General features: G+C 49.0%; 1 protein-coding gene across 1 annotated transcript in view; it reads right to left on the bottom strand.

The window, feature by feature from the left end:
- The window catches only part of trpn1 (transient receptor potential cation channel, subfamily N, member 1), a 331,698-nt gene that overhangs the window by 118,712 nt on the left and 191,393 nt on the right, over window positions 1-21,593 (bottom strand). Inside the window, exon 9 of the mRNA XM_078540988.1 lies at window positions 14,867-14,965. Within this exon, the coding sequence (XP_078397114.1) occupies window positions 14,867-14,965 (99 nt within the window). The remainder of the gene's footprint in view (window positions 1-14,866; window positions 14,966-21,593) is intronic.

Here is a 21,593-nt window from a genome sequence, read left to right as displayed (position 1 = left end):
GAACCTCAAAGTCCTGAGTGCAGTGTAGATCGCCAGGTGCATGTCAGTGTGATCCTGGGTGATCCAGCATGGGGGGTGATTCCAGTGAGCAGGGCTTATAATGAAGGATTGAAATTAGGTTCCTGATGTGCAGCAGAGGGAAAGATCATAGATGGGTGGAGCGGACGATTGCAAACTGGTTTCACGACAGCATACAACTGATTTTTGGCCTTCTCGCCATTTGTCCACTCATGCCTGCCATGATGCCCACTGCCAATAGGACTGGACAATTCCACCCTCAGGGCCAAATTTTCCATTCTGGAGACTAAGTGCGGCGGTGGGTGGGTTTCGCAGCGCATTTCCCGCTGGGCAGTGGGGCGGGAAATCGCACCCGGTTTCATGTTTGGAAGCTCGTTAATTATGCATCGGTGAGTAGCTCTCCGAATCACATGGTTAGGTGATTCGACCGTCCCATCGCTACCTAATGGGGTTGAAGGTCTGGGTGCCATATTTAAACACCACCCAAACATATACATTAAAGTAATTAGAGCAGGCCAGCTGTGTGCAGGAAACTTCTTGATAAGGCTCCACCCAAGAAAAAAGCTGTTTCCAGGTTCAGCCTCCCTTGAGGCCCTCATCTGTGGAGTCTGCCAGCACCAGAATGTCCTTTACCCGAGGGATGGCTCCAGGAGGCCCATCAGCCTTGCCTCACCAGCCTGGGAGGCGGTTGCAAGGGAGGTCAGCACCCGCCCAATGCAGGAAGAGGATGAATGATCTCATCCGCTCTGCCAGGGCAAGTCAACCTTCAGCTCACTCTAATTTGACACTCTCGTATTAGCATCATGCACTCAAAGGATTACACTGCTCAGGGATCTCACACAATATTAGCGAGGGACATATCAGCACTGATTGTCTCACGGACACTTGAACATCACCAGCATCTCACCTATCATGCTGCACAAACTCCATCCTCAGCCTTATTGGGGAGGGCACAGCACACACACCAGGCATACATGCTTCCCAATCTCTCCTCCATCTCTTCTCATCTTTTTCCATTCCATTTATCTTCATGCAGGCCAAGCTCGCCCACAACCGGAGGGTGATATCCCAGAAGGGCGGAGAGATGGCAGACATCCAGGATCTGCCTCACTTTGAGGAGGATGTCGCCGAGCTGACAGGTGAAGACAAAGATCGCTCCTGTGGGGAAGATGAGATCGGCCTCTCCCAGCAAGCCAGTACGGATGAGCCCTCTATGAGTTGATCACATCCTGATAATCACAGTGAGTGACATGCAATGTTGTATTCTGCTTGCTTATGAACTAGACCCATCTTCTCTCTCTTACAGGCACCAGTAGGCCCAGATAGTGCTCCAAACCAACCATAAGCCCCAGCCCCCAGGTCACCTCGAGGAAGGTGCTGAGGATGCATCAGATGAAGACTTGTCACTGCGTTCACCTGCACCCTCCACCAGTGCAGGGGCACACATCCCAGTGGGTCATAGATCTAGATTAGGCTTGGGGTCACATTCTGGGGAACACGTCACTGACATATCTCCGCAGCACTTGGAGGCAGTGACAGTTAAGGGCTTGGGCACTCAGAGGACTGCTGGAGAACAGGCACCCACTGAGTCTGAGTCAGATGATGAGCTTCTGCAAGCAGCCGTCTAACATGCTGGAGATGCAATGATAGGCAGTGGAAAATCAGGTAGAGTTGCAAGATGCAGTCAACAGACTGGAGCGAAGGATGGAGGAGTCTGTCTACATTTTGTCTAATGTCATGGCTCCGATATGCAAACGCCTCGAGGTCTCCATGGGAAGGGCAGCGGCCGCCTTGGAGACCTTGGTCTAGCAGATCCTGCCAGGTTTGTGCTTGACTCTGCACTCCCATCACTATGGGCATTGGTAGGAGCCATTAGTGGCTAGGCGAGAGGGGCTGGGGCATCTTGACCCCCCCCACCTCCATGAGCCCCTTCTCCTCAGGAAGCCAGGCAGAGGCCCTCGGGCACGCATGTGGAGGAGGACCTGCAGCTCGAGACCCTGGGGCCATCCACCCAGGTGACTGCAGAGCCCCGTCTGAGCAGTTCAAACATCGGAAGCACATCTTCAGGATGCGAATGGTCTGTTCAATGATGGATCGTGTCGAGTGATGCACCACGTTGTATCTCTCCTTCGAGGCGCTCTGAGGACAATGCACGGGTGTCATGAGCCATCGTTTGAGTGGGTTCCCCTTATCCCCAAGCAGCCAGCCCTGTAATTGCTGAAGCCCTTTGAATATGTGAGGCGCCTGGGAGTGACTCAGGATGTATGAGTTGTCGGAATTCCCAGGATACCTGGCACAAATGTGCATGACGTGCTTTTAATGATTGCACACCAGTTGAACTCTCAGGGAGTGGAACCCTTTCCTGTTAATGAACATCAGGGGCTGCTGCCAAAGGGCTCTCAAAGCCACATGTGTGCAATCGATTGCACCCTGAACTTGAGGGAAGCCTGAGATAGCTGCAAACCCCAGAAGCAGGCTGGCTAGCTTCATCGAGTGTGAACTTCAGTTAATGATGAGCCTTACTGTCAAGGGCATCTGTCACCTCTTTGATATATTTACGTGTTGAGGACTGTGAGATGCTGCATAGGTCCACAGTGGATCCGCAGGCAAAAAAATTGAGTGCGGCGGTGACCTTCAGGGGCACTGGCAGAGGATGGCCTCCCAGTCCATGGGGCATTAGGTCCTCCTGCAGAATGCGGCAGATATGATCCACCACATTCTTGTGAAGCGCAGAGATTACTGAATACCAGGCAAATATAGCAGACCTCTTACTTGCAAACAGAAAGCCACTGTCATGCCCTAGAGCTGCGTCTGTGCGACTAGCTTTTCACTGTTACAGCTTTGTAGCTGATCAGGATGCCAATCCTGATGCGTAGCATTGTCTCTCACTCATCTCCAGATAGGGAAGTCTTCTTCGGTAGACCATTGGTCGTGTGAATTGCATCCGTGGGATGGGCCTATCCCCCTTATCCTCTGGATCTTGTTGAGGCTCCTCTGGACTAAAGACCTCAGGCTGGGCCTCCTCTGGAAACTCTTTCGAGTTATCAACAGTCACAGATTGCAACTCTTTCGAGTACAATCACAGTTCTTGGTTTCCGGGAGTGGGACATGAACCCACAACCCTCTGATTCAAAGGCGAGGGTTCTATGAACTGAGCCACAGCTGACAGCTGCACTAGGCAATGCTGGGCCCTTCTCCTCCTCAATTGGATCACTGCCATCAAGAGGGAAGAATTGAGTGCAGGTTCAATTATTCAATCCTCCTCTCCCTGGGGACTGATAGATGCAAGAGATTACTGAATACTGGGCAAATATAGTAGACCTCCCACTTGCAAACAGAAAGCCACTGTCATGCCCTTGAGCCCTGTCTACATGACTAGCTTTTCGCTGATACAGCCTTGCAGCTGATCAAGATGCCAATCCTGAGACTTGACATCTTAATCCCATAGAGGTTGGAAGAGATTTGAATGCGTTCATGAAATGTGCCATCTTACCAAAGGCACTCCTGCAATCTCTGATCTGGTATACTGATTACGCTCAACTTGCACTTCAGCACTGACTGGATGCCCTTTGGCCCGTTATCCAGGCCAATTGGAGGAAGTACATTAGAGGCTTTCATAGAGGTGTTAGCTGTGGCTCAGTTCATAGCACCCTCGCCTTTGAATCAGAGGGGTGTGGGTTCATGTCCCACTCCCGGAAAACCAAGAACTGTGATTGTACTCGAAAGAAGTTGCAATCTGTGACTGTTGGTAACTTGAAAGAGTTTAGAGGCTTTCATTGATGATTTGGCAGATATACAACAGCTGTGCTTCCTTAATGGTTGCCTTCATTTTCTATTCTCACATAACTCTTTGTTAATGCTCAAATGGAGCAACTGTATTGTGAAGTCAATGACTCCTGCAGTCTCTTATTACCACACACCAAAAGGCAATGGCTGCAATTGCACTTTCTCAAAGAAGTCTATTCTCTCAGCTCTGATTCTATTTCACTGTTGTGACTCTAATCAGTTTGAGAGTGCCCCCTGAAAGGGCCCCTTAGTCCAGCCATGGGCTCCTCCAACGCTGCCTCAGACCCCCTCCCGTGCAGATTCTTTTCCAGTTTCGATTTTAAACTGTGCAATAACTTTGGGATTTCAAGATGGCGGTGCTATATTTCTACTTCGACACCAGCTTTGACCCTCCCCCTGTCAGTGCTCGGGTCCCTTCAATCTTCCTGGAACCTCACGATATGCAGGTAGACCTCCCTCCAGTGATTCTCCAGCCTCCCCCAGTAACCCTGGATCCCATTGTCATTGCGGTGGACATTCCGGTTACCCCCCTCCAAACCTAACACTGTTGATGTCCCGATACCCCATGTAGACCTCACCATCTACCCCCCCGCCCCATCTTGAGGCTGTGTGCATGGTGACATACAGCGGAGAACCAGCACCCCCCCCATTCCCGCCCCCAGGAGAGCTTCAAGTACCCCCCACACTTTATTACCTTTTCCCCAAATACAGGCTGCAGATGCCTCTCCTAACCATGACCATCCCATCTGCAGCCCAGCACCGAGTGAGACAACCCCATCATCACCGACTAGAAGACAATAAACATGCCCTGCACACCAAGCTGTACCTTATCCCAAATGGGAACACAGGCCTTGCCCCTCTCTGGAGTGGGACTAAGATGCATAGCCCTGTACATGGCCTGCAAAGCCCCAGGACTGCCTTTAATCTCTCACCATGACAATGAGATGCACAAAGCCTCAAGCCTGCCACTAATCTCTCAAACCCTGGATATGAGATCCACAAAGCCCCAAGGCTGCCTTTAATCTCTCACTCTGACCTCTTGGCGACCAGGGACTATGACTGTGTTTCAGTGAACTCTCCTGTTCCTTCATGACTGATTACAACATAATCTCCCTTCCACCTACCCCTCCATGAGTCTCTGCGCAATCCATCCCTTATGTGCCACACAAACACAACACACCCCACCTATTCTGGAGTCTCTATGCATCCTCTCCCATTCATACAGTTCAATTCTCAATCACCCACCTTCTGTGTCTGCACTCTAGTCTTCCACGTCAGGCTCCAGCTTCCCCACCCTCGGCCTGCCATTGTCATCCCCCATTCCCTCCCACCACAAATCCCACCCTACCCCATTGAGCCACATGTCTCTGTCATCCTTCCCCCACACACCCCACCCCAGTCACAATGCTGGCTTCTGTTTCAGAGTGCAGCCCGGTCTGAGCGATGTAGCACCCACTGTGAGCAGACCAACCCCACACCCCCAGCAGTGTGGTGTCGCACTGACATGGCTGAGAAACGGAACAGTGCTGTTGCAGGTAGGCTTTGAATGTTACACTCACCTCAAAGTCACGAGTGAAGTGAGGGTGGGCAGCTGCACGCCACTTATATCCAATCGTGATTTAGACCGGTCTAATTTCCTGCTGGTGTTGCACATCATTGGGAGGGGGAATGTGATTCCGGCGAGTAGCATTTTTAAGGAGTAGTCATGACATGACATGACATGACATGGCATGCAAATGGCGTTGCCGACATGGATCCGTGGGAAATCCGTCCCGCCATCAGAAAGTGGAGAGAGGAAAATTCCGAATTGATTTCCCATTGGCGGGTATCCGACTTTTGGCCTGTCTCCGAATTTTCCACTCCCGGCCACCACAAAAACCCACTGCTGGCAGGACCAGAAAATTCTACCTGAAGAAACACTGAACCACAGAGACGTGGTTGAGGGAGGGGCAGGATTGGCAGCTCAACATTCCGGGATATAGATATAGAATCTTCAGGCGAGACAGGGGAGGGGGTAAAAGAGGAGGAGGCATTGCATTATTAGTTAAGGAGTCAGTTACTGCAGTAAGGAGAGACGATATCTTGGAGGCGGCATTGAATGAAGCTTTGTGAGTAGAGCTTAGAAATAAAAAAGGGGCAGCCACATTGTTAGGTGTTTATTACAGACTTCCATATAGTCAGTGTGAAATTGAAGAGTAAATATCTGCACAATTCGCGGAGGTGTGTAAAAACAATAACAATAGGGTAATTATATTAGGTGATTTCAACTTTCCCAACATTAATTGGGATAGACATAGTGTTAAGGGCTTGGAAGGAATGGATTTCTTGAAATGTGTACAGGAGAATTTTTTAAGTCAACATGTAGAGGGTCCAACAAGGGACGGCGCAGTGCTGGGCCTAATTCTGTGGAATGAAGCCGGACAGGTGGCTGAGGTGGTGGTGGGGGAACATTTTAGTGACAGCAACCACAACATGGTACAATTTAAACTTGTTATGGACAAAGAAATCGACAAGTTGCAAAAAAATGTTTTGGATTGGGAGAGAGCGGATTTTAGTAAAATAAAGCAGGATCTGGCCAAGGTAGACTGGGAACAGCTACTTGTGGAGAAATCTACAGAAGAGCAGTAGGGGGAGTTCAAAAAGGAAATGGGGCGGGTACAGGCTCAATATGTTCCCTCTAGGCTGATAAGAAGGAGTAACAAGCCCAGAGAACCATGGATGACCAGAGATATTCAGAATACGATGAGAAGGAAAAGAGAGGCTTTTAGCAGGTACAAGGGGAGCAAATCAGTGGAGGCATTAGTCGAGTACAGAAAATGCAGGGTGGAGCTTAAGAAAGCAATTAGGAGTGCAAAGAGGGGCTATGAGAAAGTTATGGCTGGTAAAAGCAGGAAAATCCCAAGATATTCTATAAGTATATCAATGGGAAGAGGATAACCAGGGAAAGAGAAGGGCCCATTAGGGTCCAAGGGGGCAATCTATGGGTGGAGCCGGAGGACATCAGTAGAGTGTTGAACGAATACTTCAGATCCTTCTTCATCCAAGAGAATGAGGATAAAGGTATGGAACTTGGGGAGAGGGACTGCGAGGTTCTTGAGCAAATTGATATAGGGAGTTACAAGGTATTGGAGGTGTTGGCAGGCTTAAAAGTGGACAAATCTCCAGGTCCAGATGATTTGTGTCCCAAACTGCTGAGGGAGGCAAGTGAGGAGATTGCAGGGGCCCTGACCCAAATTTTTAATTCCTCTCTGGCCACGGGGGAGGTGCCAGTGGACTGGAGACCAGCTAATGTGGTTCCGCTATTTAAGAAGGGTTGTAGAGATAAGCCAGAGGACTACAGACCAGTGAGTCTCACGTCAGCGGTAGGGAAACTATTGGAGAAAATTCTGAAGGAGAGAATCTATCTCCACTTGGAGAGGCAAGGATTGATCTGGGATAGTCAGTATGGCTTTGTCAGAGGGAGGTCATGCCTAACAAATTTGATTGAATTTTTGAGGAGGTGACCAGATTAGGGTAGTGCAGTTGATGTAGTTTTTATGGATTTCAGCAAAGCCTTTGACAAGGTCCCACATGGGAGACTTATAAAGAAGGCAAATGCACATGGGATACAGGGTAATTTGATAAGGTGGATTCAAAATTGGCTCAGTTGTACGAGACAGAGGGCGATGACAGAAGGCTGCTTTAGTGACTGGAAGCCAGTGTCCAGTGGCATACCACAAGGATCTGTGTTGGGTCCCCTATTATTCGTCATTTATTTAAACAACATAGATGACTATGTGGGGGGTAGGATTAGTAAGATCGGCCAGGTGGTTAACAGTGAGGTTGAGTGTCTTGGGCTACAGGAAGATATAGACGGGATGGTCAAATGGGCAGATAAGCGGCAGATGGAATTTAACCCTGAAAAGTGTGAGGTGATATACTTTGGAAGGAGTAATTTGACAAGGAAGTATGGCATGACACTAGGAAGTTCTGAGGAACAAAGGGACCTTGGCGTGTATGTCCATAGATCTCTGAAGGCATGTTAGTGGGGTGGTGAAAAAGGCATATGGGCCACTTGCCTTTATCAGTCAAGGCATAGATTACAAAAGTAGGGAGGTCATGTTGGAGTTGTATAGAACCTTGGTGAGGCCACAGCTGGAGTACTGTGTACAGTTCTGGTCGCCTTTTAGGGAGGATGTGATTGCACTGGAGGGAGTGCAGAGGAGATTCGCCAAGATGTTGCCTGGGATGAAACATTTAAGTTATGAAGAGAGGTTGGATAGACTTGGATTGTTTTCGCTGGAGCAGAGAAGACAGGGGGAGTCCTGATTGAGATGTAAAAGATTATGAGAGGCATGGGTAGGGTGGATAGGGAGCAGCTGTTCCCTTTAGTTGAAGGGGCAGTCATGAGGGGACATAAGTTCAAGGTGAGGGGCAGGAGGTTTAGGGGGGATGTGAGGAGAAACCTTTTTACCCAGAGGGTGGTGACGGTCTGGAATGCACTGCCTGGGAGGGTGGTGGAGGCAGGTTGCCTCACATCCTTTAAAAAGTACCTGGATGAGCACTTGGCACGTCATAACATTCAAGGCTATGGGCCAAGTGCTGGTAAATGGGATTAGGTCGATAGGTCAGGTGTTTCTCAAGTGTCGGTGCAGACTCGATAGGCCGAAGGGCCTCTTCTGCACTGTGTGATTCTGTGATTCTGTGAAGTGTTAATCTCCTCTCCTCCTCCTCCTCCTCCACCAATCTTCACTCCCTGTAAAACTGGCCAGATTGGCTACAAATGGAATACAAATTATACCTGGTGAAATAATACAGCACTGAGCACACTTAAAGCTATTGCTGTGTTGCAGTGAATTAAAAAATAACCCACAAGTTCAAAGGGGAAATATTGGCCGTTAACATCAGGAAACATTCTGAAGCCTAATATAGTCAAGGTACAGAACTACAATTTCATTATTACTTTGTCCTGTCAAAAATTGAGGCCCTCTTTAATGAGCAGGCACCAGGGAAAGGTTTTGCTCTGACAAGAACTTTACGGTCATGAGTATTTTTTTAATGTAAAATACAGTGGTGGAATTTTCTGTGCCCGCTGGCGTTGGGCATGTTCGATGGCGTGATATGACAAGGCGGCTAAAAATCAGTTTCAGGATGTCGTGAAACCATTTTGCGATCATCCGCTCAGCCCATTGATGGAAGGCTGCATTTCCCACCATTGGATGTCATTGTAACACACCATAAGACCATAAGACATAGGAGCAGAAATTAGGCCATTTGGCCCATCGAGTCTGCTCTGCCATTCAATCATGGCTGATAAGTTTCTCAACCCCAATCTCCTGCCTTCTCCCCGTAACCTTTGATCCCCTTACCAATCAAGAACCTATCTATCTTGGTCTTAAATACACTCAATGACCTGGCCTCCACAGCCTTCTGTGGCAATGAATTCCATAGATTCACCACTCTCTGGCTAAAGAAGTTTCTCCTCATCTCTGTTCTAAAAGGTCTTCCCTTTACTCTGAGGCTGTGCCCTCGGGTCCTAGTCTCTCCTACTAATGGAAACATCTTCCCCACGTCCACTCTCTATCCAGGCCTTTCAGTATTCTGTAAGTTTCAATCAGATCCCCCCTCATCCTTCTAAACTCCATCGAGTATAGACCCAGATTCCTCAAATGTTCCTCATATGTTAAGCCTTTCATTCCTGGGATCATTCTCGTGAACTCCTCTGGACCCTCTCCAGGGCCAGAACATCCTTCCTGAGATACGAGGCCCAAAATTGCTCACAATATTCTAAATGTGGTCTGACCAGAGCCTTATAAAGCCTCAGCAGCACATTCCTGCTTTTATATTCTAGTCCTCTCGAAATAAATGCCAACATTTATTGCTTTCCTAACTACCGACTCAACCTGCAAGTTAACCTTAAGAGAATCCTGACATCATTATACGGCCTGATGTGCCCCCCCCCCCCCACCCCCCACTGCTGGATCATCCGCCCGCGTCGGCAGGTCTACACTTTGAGGGGAACTCGGAGTCAAGTGCACAGTAACATTGCGCAGCGCTCACGAGGGTCACCTGTTGGACTTCGTGGTTGAGACGAATTGCGGGCGATGGGGGGGCAAGGGCTGCCTGCGGTTGAGGCACATTGGAGGGGGTGGGAGTAGGGCTGCCTGCGGTTGAAGGTAGTGCACAAGCACGTGCGGGGTTGGGGGGAGGGAAGCAGCCACGCTTTTAGGGAAACCTCATATACAGTCACCATTCCTCTGCAGCAGAATCAGTTCAGCCACATTGACAAATGTGGAGTCGGGCCTCTAGCTTATCTGCCCACTCAAGTAACGAAGAGGCATGAAAGTGCCACCATGTGCTCCAGAGCTTTTCACCCCTCAGGCACAGACTGCAAACTAATGAGAGCTTTCGTGGACTGCAGAACAGTTGGAGACGTTGTACAATCTCCTTGTTAAAGCTGCCCATGCAGCAGTCAGTGGTGGAGGCGCTCACAGCCCTTTGCAATGTCATCATTCTGGTTTGGACTAGTCTCTCCCATGGATCAAGCTAACAGTGCAGCCTTGCAGTGCGGGTTGGAGGAATGCCTACGCCTGAGCTGAGAGCATGGCATGCAGTCCAATGGGCAAAGCTGCTGCCAATTGGTCAGGTGGAGTTGGGCAGAGGTGGGTGAGGTTTCGGGCAGCCATGTAGCGCACAAAACTCTGGCCATCCAAGTGGTGGTCAGGACTCTCCGGGATGCATTAAGGGGCCTTCAGACCTAACCAAGAGAGGTTCTCAGAACACCCAAGCTAACCCACACGCCTCCTTCTTTCATCCTGCAGGATCAGGAGTATGGAGCCTTGAGAGGTAGCTGTATGCCTTATGGCATACAGAGAGCGAAGGTGACAGAGAACAGAGCGACTGAGGTGCCTGGCTGCGCAGAGGGAGGAGCAGCACCCTCAGGAAGAAGGGGCAGCTGGGGCTCTCGCACACGCCATCCAAGAGCCACAGCGAGCTGTTGCTGGTCAGTGCCTAGCTAGACTCAGGGTCTACTTTCATAACTGCAGATGACCGAGAAACAGTGTCGCTGAAGACTGCGTGTGTCTAGGGAACTGGTCGGCCAAGTCTGCCAGCTACTGCAGGATTTGGTGTCACAGGGACATGGAGGGCATTCACTGCCAGTGGCCATGAAAGTGACTGTGCCACTCAATATTTATGTCAGTGGCTCCTTTCAGGGCTTCATAGGTGACCTCTGTGGGATCTCACAAGCCTCCACCCACAAATGCATTCATGAGGCCATAGATGCCAGCTTTGTGAGGGCACACAACTTTGTACCAGGCCAGCCAGGATGCAAGAGCGATTGGATTTGCCCAGATCTCGGGTTTCCCACAGGTGCAGGGTGCCATTGACTGCATTCAAGTGATGCTCAGATCCCCACGGCAACAAGCGGTCAACTATGTCAACCACAAGGGCTTCCATTCGCTGAATGTGCAGCTGGTGTGCGACCACCACCAATGCATCCTGCAGGTCTGCACACAGTTTCCAGGGAGTGTCCATGACTCCTACATTCTCAGTGGGTCTCAGATCCCTGAAGTCTTCCAGTGTCCACAGAGGCTGCAAGGTTGGCTCCTTGGGGACAAGGGCTACCCGCAGAGGACGTGGCTGATGACACCCGTGTGGTGGCCTCAGACTGCGCAGAGTGAAGGTACAATGGGGCTCATGCTGCAACTCGCAACTTGGTGGAGCAAACATTCGGGATGCTGAAAATGAGGTTCCGGTGCTTGGAGCAGTCTGGTGAAGCCCTGCAAAATAGCCCACAGAGGGTGTCACGCATCATTGTCGCCTTCTGCACCTTTTACAACCTGGCGCTGCAACAGGGAGAGGAGCTGGCTGAGGAGGAGATGAAGGAGCTGGCAGTCTCTTCTGAAGAGGAGGACTTTGACGGGAATGAGGGCAAGGAGGTCCTTAAAGGCGACAATGACGGCGATAAGGAGCTCGCACTGGCCAGACGAAGCCAGCGTGCTCGGGAGGTTTAAATGCACCTGATCCTATGACCACCTTCAGCACCTGACTCCTCCAGGAGCACAGTGTCACTGGTGACAGGTGCTGAAGAGATGGGGGCCAGTCCCACCTTAAAGGTGCTGAGAGCACACAGAAAGAATGATAGCACTCTGTGACACCTGCCCACGATATTCTGGCAGCAATGACAAGCATCATCGAGGTACAGACATCACTAATGTGTCCTGGGAGTGTGAGGCCGGACCATCACTTTGGTCTGAAGGCTGCACAGAGCATAGGCAAGAGGCCCTGGACTGAGACACCTGCCTTTATCTTGTGCAGAAAGGTTTCACATCTGAGTGAAATGAACACTGCTCATCAGAACAAGGAGCCATAGGCAGGGAGACATTCTTGGGAGTTTATTGACAATAGTGAACATTATGTACAAGTGATTAAAACCCAAGCTCAGGCTGTGCAACTACATCTACTTCACCTTCCTAACACATCTTGGTGCTCCCCCGACATCCACAGCGGAGGTGGAGGCAGCCTGCTGACTGCTACGCCCTGCCTGTGATGACCTTGACGGGTATCCTCTGGGGGGCTGAGACCTGGAGGGCCCCGGCCTGCTTTCGGGGTCCTGCTGTGGGGCAGTGGCACCTCCTTGGCCCGTGGAGCTGGAGCTGCTGGGGTCAGGAAGAGGGGATTTGGATGGGCTAGGTATTCCCGGAGTCATCTGGTTGGATAGCCCCGGTATGTGTTCCCCTGCTGATCCTCCTCCCTATGGGAAAAGGGGAAGCTGGAATGAGATCGAGCAGCCCCGTATCCTTCTGATGTACACACTGTGGAGGCCAACTATGGCATCAGGGATGGAGTTCAACCCGTTCAGCAGTGCAGGAGCGGCGTCCTGGACCACGTCTCCATGGCAGCCGCCATCCTGCCAGTGTTCAGCTCGGTGTGTTGGCATGCTAGCGTTATCACATCAGACTGAAGGTGGACGGACTCCTCCATCATGCTTCGCAATCTGAGGAGTGCAGCAGACATCCCTTTCTGATGTTCCCGAGCTTGCCTTTGCAGCTCCAGCAACTGTGATATGATCGACTCAAGATCTCGCCCTCTGACTCAGTCTCAGCAATGTTCTGGCCTCCAGCAGTCCTCTGCATGCCGGTGACCTGGGAAGTCCCTGCCGCCGCCTGCTGTGAATCAGACAGTGTGATGCGCTCACCAGATTGTGATCCCGAGGCTACTCTCAAGCTTGGTCCACTGAGGTGTGTGTCTCTGTACTGGTGGAGGGTGTGGCTGAGCACTGTGACGGGACTTCAAGGAGCGTGCCTTCAGATTCCTCTTCAGAGGTTTCTTTGGGGGCTTGATTGGAGGCTCTGGGTCATGGACTCTCTTGGCTGTTTGGCAGATGTGCCTGTGAAAGCAAGGAGAGATAATTAGTGCAGGGCAGTGGCCTGTGATACAGGACACATCACTAACAGCATGGTTGTCTGATGTACGCTGGATCCTCACTTGGTAGAGCAGCGCCGACCTCACCGTCAGCACAGGACCAGTCCAGATCCTTGCCGGCCAGCTGGATGGCTCTGTTTTCAAAGTCATGAGGACGTAGATTTCAGGTATTCCCCCACCGGTCTGCGACCTCTCCCTGTTGTTGTGTACCAGCTTGTCCTGAAAAGAGATGAAGAGAGTGTAAGCAGGACACCTGCCAGGCCAGATGATAGGTATGCCTGGCATGTGTCATGGACGGGATGAGGATGATGAAGGTGTGTGTGAGAGAGTGAACAGTGATGTCCCTTGAACTGGCAGTGAGTGAGACCCCTGTGGATGTGTGATGGGTTTCTGTGCGTGAGTTGAGAGTGTTGAGAAGAGTGACTTAACCTGGCAGAACTGGGGAGATCATTCATCCTCTTGTGGCACTGGGTGGCTGTCCTCTTTTGCAGGGCATTGGCACTGACCACCACTGCTACCATATCCCAAGCCAGATTGGTGATGTTGCTGCCCATCCTGCAGCCAGAGCGGGACTGGAGGGCATCAAGGTGGGCTGCCACTGCATCCAAAAGGAGCTCGAGGTACGCGTTATTGAATCTGGGGGCTGCAGTCTTCTTGCCTTTTGGTGCCATGTTTTCTGTGCAGCAGTCGTGGGCTGGAAGCGCTGAGAGGTTTGCGCACGGCTATACTTCAAATATGGAGCCCGGTGTGATGAAGCAGTGAGATGATGGCATGACGGGCAAATGAGAGACTCACGCCATTGAAATGGTGTGTTTCCCAGGAATGCATAATTAATGCGATGGGAGTGGGACCAAACGGCGCAAGAAGCCGTAAAACATCATTTTCCCGCCCGCTACTGCATTTATTGTAAATCTGGGACGATTCTGCCCAGTCTGTTTGACCTCAGAATCAGCTAAAGCCTTTGTCATGGTGCTTTCCCATGGTCCTTGGCATATGTCATATGGACTGGTTGTAACTGTTGGTAAAATGTGATATAGCGATGGCCAAGGGGAAAGCACTCAAGTGGCTGGATTCAGCTCTAATGCACAGGAAGATGGTTAGAGTTTTTGGATGTCAATTATTATAGTCACATGACATAGCTGCAAGAGTTCCTCATGGAACTGTCAGGGGGACGTTGAACAGAATTGGGCTTAGCTTGAAGAACTACACATGAAGACCTACCACTTACACAAAATGGGCTGCCAGCGCTAGTGGAACCATGTACCCCATCAGGAATTGTTGGGCAGGAAGAGGGAGAAGTTCGCAAAGAAACACTAGTGGGCTTATGATCCTTTATCATTGGCCTTCTTTATTTATTCCTTAAAAAATGATAAGTAGGATGGAGTCAAGGCAATTATGGTAAATTCACTGGCTCCATCTATCCAGCCAAGCTCAAGGGAAGTGCTGTGTGGTGAATCAGTGCTATCGATCACCTGAGTCATGCTCCCTTCAAGCACAGTTCCCCAATGGGAGGGCAGGATGGCTGAACGTGTAAGGAATAGCGCCAACCAAATCAGTGTGCCCATTGGTGCAGAAAATCTGTGCCCAGAGGGTCAATGGTCAAAGACCCAAAGCTGAAGAAAGTAAATGAAACGTTACAAAAAATGTTTAGTTGTACCTTATTGGGCATATGCAAAGGGACCCCTTTCTTCAGAAATGCCAGTGCTGTGTCAGGGTGGCCACACTGTGAGGCAATGTGCATCAGGGTACTTCCATCCTGCAAGTAAATCACACCATATTTAAAGTTTACAAGCATCTGTTTGTTTAATATTAAATTGGCTTGAAGTATTTAATGAAAAATATGCACACGGGGGCAGCCTGGAGCCACAGTGGGTATAAGCTCTCTGTGATTTGGCACTGACATATACAAGCCTGATTCCTCATTTTTTTCTGATTTAACTGCTCTTTGTCCAGGTGATAATGAACCTTAGTGTCCCTAGGATAAGGAGCAACGACAAAAAAAATGCACACATATAATTGTATCTGGTGGTGTAGGTTCACAATGCCAATGTTGCAATGTTGACAGTCCAATATTAGTGTTGTTTTCTCGGAGTCCTGGGGCTAAATTTCACGGGGGTATTGTTTGCCTCCCCCAGGGTTGAAAGTCGGTGCCGCACAGACCGATGCTCAACAAGGCTGCCCCACAGCAAGAACATGCTCCGGGTGGCCTTAAGCAGGTAAGGGTCAGGCTTCCGCCCCTCAATGGGAGGAGGGCCTGCCTTTGAGAGTTGCCGGCCAACCTCATTGGCTAGAAGCTCTTCCAGAGTGGGCACCGCTGGGACTACAAGGAGGCCCACGGCGAAGATCAATAGATCCTAGGCTGAGGAAAGTCCAGAGCTTTTAGAGCAGGAAGGAATCGGGGAGCAGTGGGGGGTGGTGGGGTGGGTTTTGAATGCCAGGCAGGGAGGAACAAAGGGGAGGTAACATCTTGGTGATGGTGGGGGGGGAGGGAGGGGTGGTGGTGCCCGCAATGCGCACAGGGCGCATCTCCCTTCCTTCCCACCTTTTCCACAAAATTATTTTAAAAATGGCCTTTTCAATCTTGTCTGCCTGCCCATGCCAAACATCTTATGGCATTCACAGCATATTATTTAGGTCAATTGGTTTGTTTACAAGCGCAATTGCCTTTTAATTATTTTGGTGCCCTCCCACCTGCTGAATTATGGGGACTAGGTTGGGGGTGAGCAGGAAGGTGGTGGACAAGTCGCCTGTCATGTTTTACATGCCCTCTGCACCCCCATGCCAAAAACACGCCCATATTCTCTGACTCCACATATTTTGGTGCCAATGTCTATGTGCTCCAGTGTCTCTGGTATTCTAGTGACAGTGTAGCATATGGCCACAGAATAGGGCCTAAATTCAGCAATCTTGTATCCATTTTCTTCATAGGAAACAGGTGTAGCAATGATGAATTTATAAGACAGAGGCCTGCGTAGGAGTTCAGACCACTGCTAAATTGATTGCGGCTTTTGATTAAGGCCGGCTTGGCTTCGCAATCTTGGATCAGTATATCTGGGCCTTGAGCTGACGAACCGGCATGGGGTATGGGTGTTGCTGGCTAGGCCAGCACTTATTGCCCATCCCTATTTGCCTTTGAGAAGGTGGCGGTGAGCTGCCTTCTTGAATTCCTGCAGTTCACGTCGTGTAGGTACCTCTACAGTGCTGCTAGAAGAGGAGTTCCAGGAGTTTGACCCAGTGACAGTGTCATGGTTCCAAGTCAGGTTGGTGAGTTTCTTGGAGGGGAACTTGCAGATGGTGGTGTTCCCATGCATCTGCAGCCCTTGTGCTTTGAGGTGGTTGAGGTCATGAGTTTGGAAGGTACTGTCGAAGGAGCCTTGATGAGTTGCAGTGCATCTTATAGGTGGTACACACTGCTGCTACTGTGCGTCAGTGGCTGAGGGCCTGAATACTTAAGATGGTGGATGGGGTGCCAATCGAGCAGGCTGCTTGGTCCTGGATTGTGCTGAGCTTCTTGAGTGTTGTTGGAGCTGCACTCATCCAGGCAAACGTAGAGTATTCCATCACACTCCTGACTTGTGCCTTGTAAATGGTGGACAGGATTTGGGGAGTCAGGAGGTGAGTTACTTGTTGTAGAATTCCTAGCCTCTGATCTGCTCTTGTAGCCACAGTATTTATATGGCTAGTCCAGTTCAGTTTCTGGTCAATGGTAACCCCAATGATGTTGATAGTGGGGGAATTCAGTGATAGTAAAGTCATTGAATGTCAAGGGCAGATGGTTAGATTCTCTTTTGTTGGAGATAGTCATTGCCTGACACTTGTGTGGCATGAATGTTAATTGCCATTTATCAGCCCGAATGTTGTCCAGGTCTTGCTGCATTGGACATGGACTGTTTAAGTGTCTGAGGAATCACAAATGGCACTGAACTTTGTGCAATCATCAGCGAACATCCCACTTCCCGCCTTATGATGGAGAGAAGGTCATTGATGAAACAGCTAAAGATAGTTGGGCCTTGGAGTTCCCTGAGGAGCTTCTGCAGTGATGACCCAGGACTGAGGGAATTGACCTCCAACCACCACAGCCATCTTCCTTTGTGCTAGGTATGACTCCAACCAGTGGAGAGTTTTCTCCCTGATTTCCATTGACTCCAGTTTTGCTGGGGCTCCTTGATGCCACATTCAGTGAAATGCTGCCTTGATATCAAGAGCAGTCACTCTTACCTCACCTCTTGAATTCAGCTCCTTTGTCCATGTTTGGAGCAAGGCTGTATTTAGGATGGAGCCTATCATGGCTGGGTGATATTTGTTTATCCACTTTTCTCTCCTGTGAGCTTTAGTGAAGAATAAAGTAACAAGAACAATTCCCTCCATCAATACGAGGGCAGTAGCATAGTGGTAATGTTACTAGACTAGTAATCCAGAGACCCGAACTAATGCTTAGACATGAGTTCAAACTGAATCACAGCAGTTGGGGATTTTGATTCAATTAAATAAATCTGAAATTTTAAAAAAAGGTTGCCTCAATCATGGTGAGCATGAAACTACTGGATTATTGTTCCAAAACCCATCTGGTTCACTAATGTCATTCAGCGAAGGAAATCTGCCATCCTCACTCAGCCTGGCCTATGTGTGACTCCAGATCTATAGCAATGTGGCTGACTCTTAACTACCCTCTGAATTGGCCTCGCAAACCACTTGGCTGTACCCAACCATGACAGAAAATTTGAATAAACTGGGCAGATCATTCGGCATCAACCTAGGCACTGGGTTCAAAGGCAAACCCTGTTCAGTTGACCCTACACAGTCCTTCTCACTAACATTTGAGGATTTGTGCTGATACTGGGAGAGCAGTCCCACAGACTAGTAAAGCAACAGCCTGACACATAGTCGGAAACTCCTACACCCATCCCATGCAGGACAGGGCTGGATTTTGCACACCCCCACCGGTCGTGTTTTCGGTTGGGGGGGGGGAGGAACGCATAAAATAGGGCAGGTGTCCAGCCTACCACCTTCTCACCCACCCCCCGAGGTCACCCCCATAATATGGTAGGTGGGCAGGTGCCAAAATTGGAAGACTGCCTGCCATATAAAAATAACAATTAAGGGTCAATTGAACATGTTAACAAGCCAATTGAAGGCGATAATTTGCTGGCTGCACCATAATATGGTTGGCATGGGCAGTTGGGTAGGACTTTTTAAAAAAAAGTTTTTAAAAAGGTAGGAAGGAACACGGGTACTATCTTGTGTGTGGGGGTGGGGGGTGCCTTTTACACATTGGGGGCAGCCCTCCCTAGGATAGTATCCATATGACAGGAGTCAGGCGGTTTGGAAACATGGGCCTGAATATTGCCATTGGCATAGGGGGATGGGCCTGACACACAGATGCGCAAAGTGACGCGAGATGATGTCGGGCGTGCATCCCGACGTCATCGCGCGTCATTTACATCTTTCGTTCGGTGGGCGCGCGCCGGAGGCAACTGTGCGCTCGCCGAACTGTCAACAGCCTATTAAGGCAATTAAAAAAACTAATTAAAGTCCAACATTAAGGTTGGCGGTGGGGGGGGGGGCAGGCAAACAGCCCAAGCGGCCTTCGCGTTTTTCAGGAAACCTCATCCACGAGCGAGATGAGGCTTCCTAAAGCTTTTATTAAGTAAATGATAAAATTTTCCTAAACATAAAAACATGTCCCAGCTCATGTGACACTTTTACATGAGGGGACATGTTTAAATAATTTTATACTTTATTTATAACTAAATTTTTTAAGCAACTTAAATCTCCCTGAGGTAGCTTTGTACCTCAGGGACATTCCTGCGCCTTTTCGTGCGCATGGCCGCACAGGTAGCGCTGAGCACTACCGGCCGTGTGTCACGCCGGGTGGGCCTTAATTGGCCCGCCCACGTTAAACGGCGGCGCACAGCCAATCGCGGGCAGCGATCGGCTCAGCGCCCCGCCCCCGCCCGCTCCTGCCCAGCCTGCCCAACACAGGTAAGTTTCTGGCCATGAAAAGGTTAACAGTATTAAGTTTGAGATACAAGTAAATAGGTTATATCTAACATTTATATTTTTAGCTAAATTGGGGGATTGTTGAATTTCAAAGGGGAGTCAGAGGTAACAAGGAATGTTTGCATCTTGCAGGAGTCCATAGGTAAATAGTAGTGGGGATATCATATTTTTATTGACCCAAAAGCAAAGACAAGATGGAAATATTTTTTAAATTATTCATTCATGGGATGTGGGTGTTGCTGACTGGGCCAGCATTTATCATCCATCCCTTATTGCCCTTGAGAACTGAATGGCTTGCTTGGTCATTTCAGAGGGAATTTAAGAGTCAACCACATTGCTGTGGGTCTGGAGTCATATGTAGGCCAGACCAGCTAAAAATGGCAGATTTCCTTCCCTAAAGGACATTAGTGAACCAGATGGGTTTTTATGACAACCGGCAATGGTTTCATGGTCATCTTTAGACTTTTAATTCCAGATTTTTTACTGAATTCAAATGTCACCATCAGCCATGGTGGAATTCGAACCCGGGTCCCCAAAGCCTCACCCTAGGTATCTGGAGTACTAGTCCAATGACAATACCACATGAAAGGTTTTATATTTAATATATTATTTTAATATATTATATATTAAATATTAATGCCATAAAAGATCTTATATTTAGAAGGGTTTGAGTTTCAAAGGTATGTGAGAACAATGGGACTGAGATGAAAGGGAAAAAGGTGTATTAGAGTTATTGTGAATAGCTGTTGTGGTAGAGAGAGCTAGAAATAGCTATTGAGCTGGATAGCTGTCAATTAAGCTGGAGATGGCTGGAGATAGCTGGAACTGTTTGAGCTGTTGAGAGGTCTTGGGCTGCAGCAAGCAGAATTCCATAGCAAAGTGGCAGAGGGTGCAGGTCACGTGGTACAGCTTTACTGAAGCTATAGCAGTCTGCCTTGTGTGATATTACTGGATTCCATATTTAAATATCTATAAGGGAGTGTTGCCTGGGAAGTGTTTACTTGTTGGTTTGGACAAGTAGGGAGTTTTGGGGAATGTTTTGTAAGACTAACCATAATTGTGTAACTGTAATCTTGTGTGCTTACATTTTCTTTTTTTAAATAAAACTTTTACCTTTAATTTTTCAAAATCCAAAAGTGTTACTGGACCTCTTACTGCTGAGATCGGTACATCATCTTCTTATTAGAATACCATAAAATAACATTGTGGTTCGTAAGGCAAGTTTCCCTCTGGGATTTGGTTTGCGCAGCAATTAACACTGGCTGTGGTCATAACTATACGGCATTCTTCTTGGGACTGGTTGCAGTTCTGGCGGCATCCATTACTGAGCTCTTGGTGCTGCTGGGACTGCTGGAGTCCAATTGGCCGGCAGCTCCCGGGGGCTGGGCTTCCTCCGCAGTGAGGGGCGGAAATCCCACTGTGAGTCAGCTGAGCCTGCCCACAGCATGTTATGACTCTGGGGCGGGCTTGCACGGAGCGAGTCAGCTTTCAGCAGACCTCCATTCCATGGGGGTGAACTGTTCATGTCTCCCCCTAACCCACCGCCTCTCGGCCCCAGAAAATTCAGCCCAATGCGGACAGATGGAATGCACTGATCTCAGGCTGAGCATCAGCCCAACCAGGTGGGACAGGCATGATTTGTCCTTGACAAGTATTTCCCAGAACCTGGCTGGAACTTTTCAGAGCCCTGCACAACTCTTCCTTAGGCCCACAAGCTCCTGGCGAACGGATGCCTGTAAGACTGTTTGCTGCTAATTGGTATTCCAGGTAGTTACCAGCTGGCACCACCCACACAGCAGGCTGCGTGGCTCAGGACTGTGAAACCCGAAACCTGGAGTGACACAGATGGAGGTCAAGTCTAAATTCTGAATTTAATTCTCTGGTGAACATTATGTCATCAAAATGATTCTCGTGGGACATTTTGTCAGACAACATAAGCTCTCCCAAATCAGGTTATGTCTTATACATTGTGCCGAGTCCCCACATTATGAAATCTGCCCTGCTTATATTCAATTGTTTCTTAAAAAAACACTGAACAGCACCTCAATCTGCACCTATTGTTGTGCAATTTAATATAGCCAAAAAGCATTTTGACACATGCTTAGAATTTTATTAAGACTATTAATGGACAAATGCTTAACATATGTATGACAATCCTCTGAGTGCTATTTTAAACTAAATTATAATCTGTTCACTTTAAATTGTTTAACACATCCATGTGAACATAGCAGAAAAAGACAAAATTGTGTGAATGTGTTTAGAGTTTGTTATATTACTAAAAGCAATTTCTAGACTATAATTTCTTGAAATCTTCCAAAACTGGGGCTTTTTCGTTCTTATTCGCATGAAGATGTGACCCCAGGTGTTACTAGTCAGAAAGAAAG

The sequence above is a fragment of the Cetorhinus maximus genome, chromosome 4 (assembly GCF_964194155.1).
Source record: "Cetorhinus maximus chromosome 4, sCetMax3.hap1.1, whole genome shotgun sequence".
Classification (NCBI taxonomy): Eukaryota; Metazoa; Chordata; class Chondrichthyes; order Lamniformes; family Cetorhinidae; genus Cetorhinus; species Cetorhinus maximus.
Note: the sequence above shows the minus strand (reverse complement) of the source record. Positions and strands in the feature narration are given on the sequence as shown.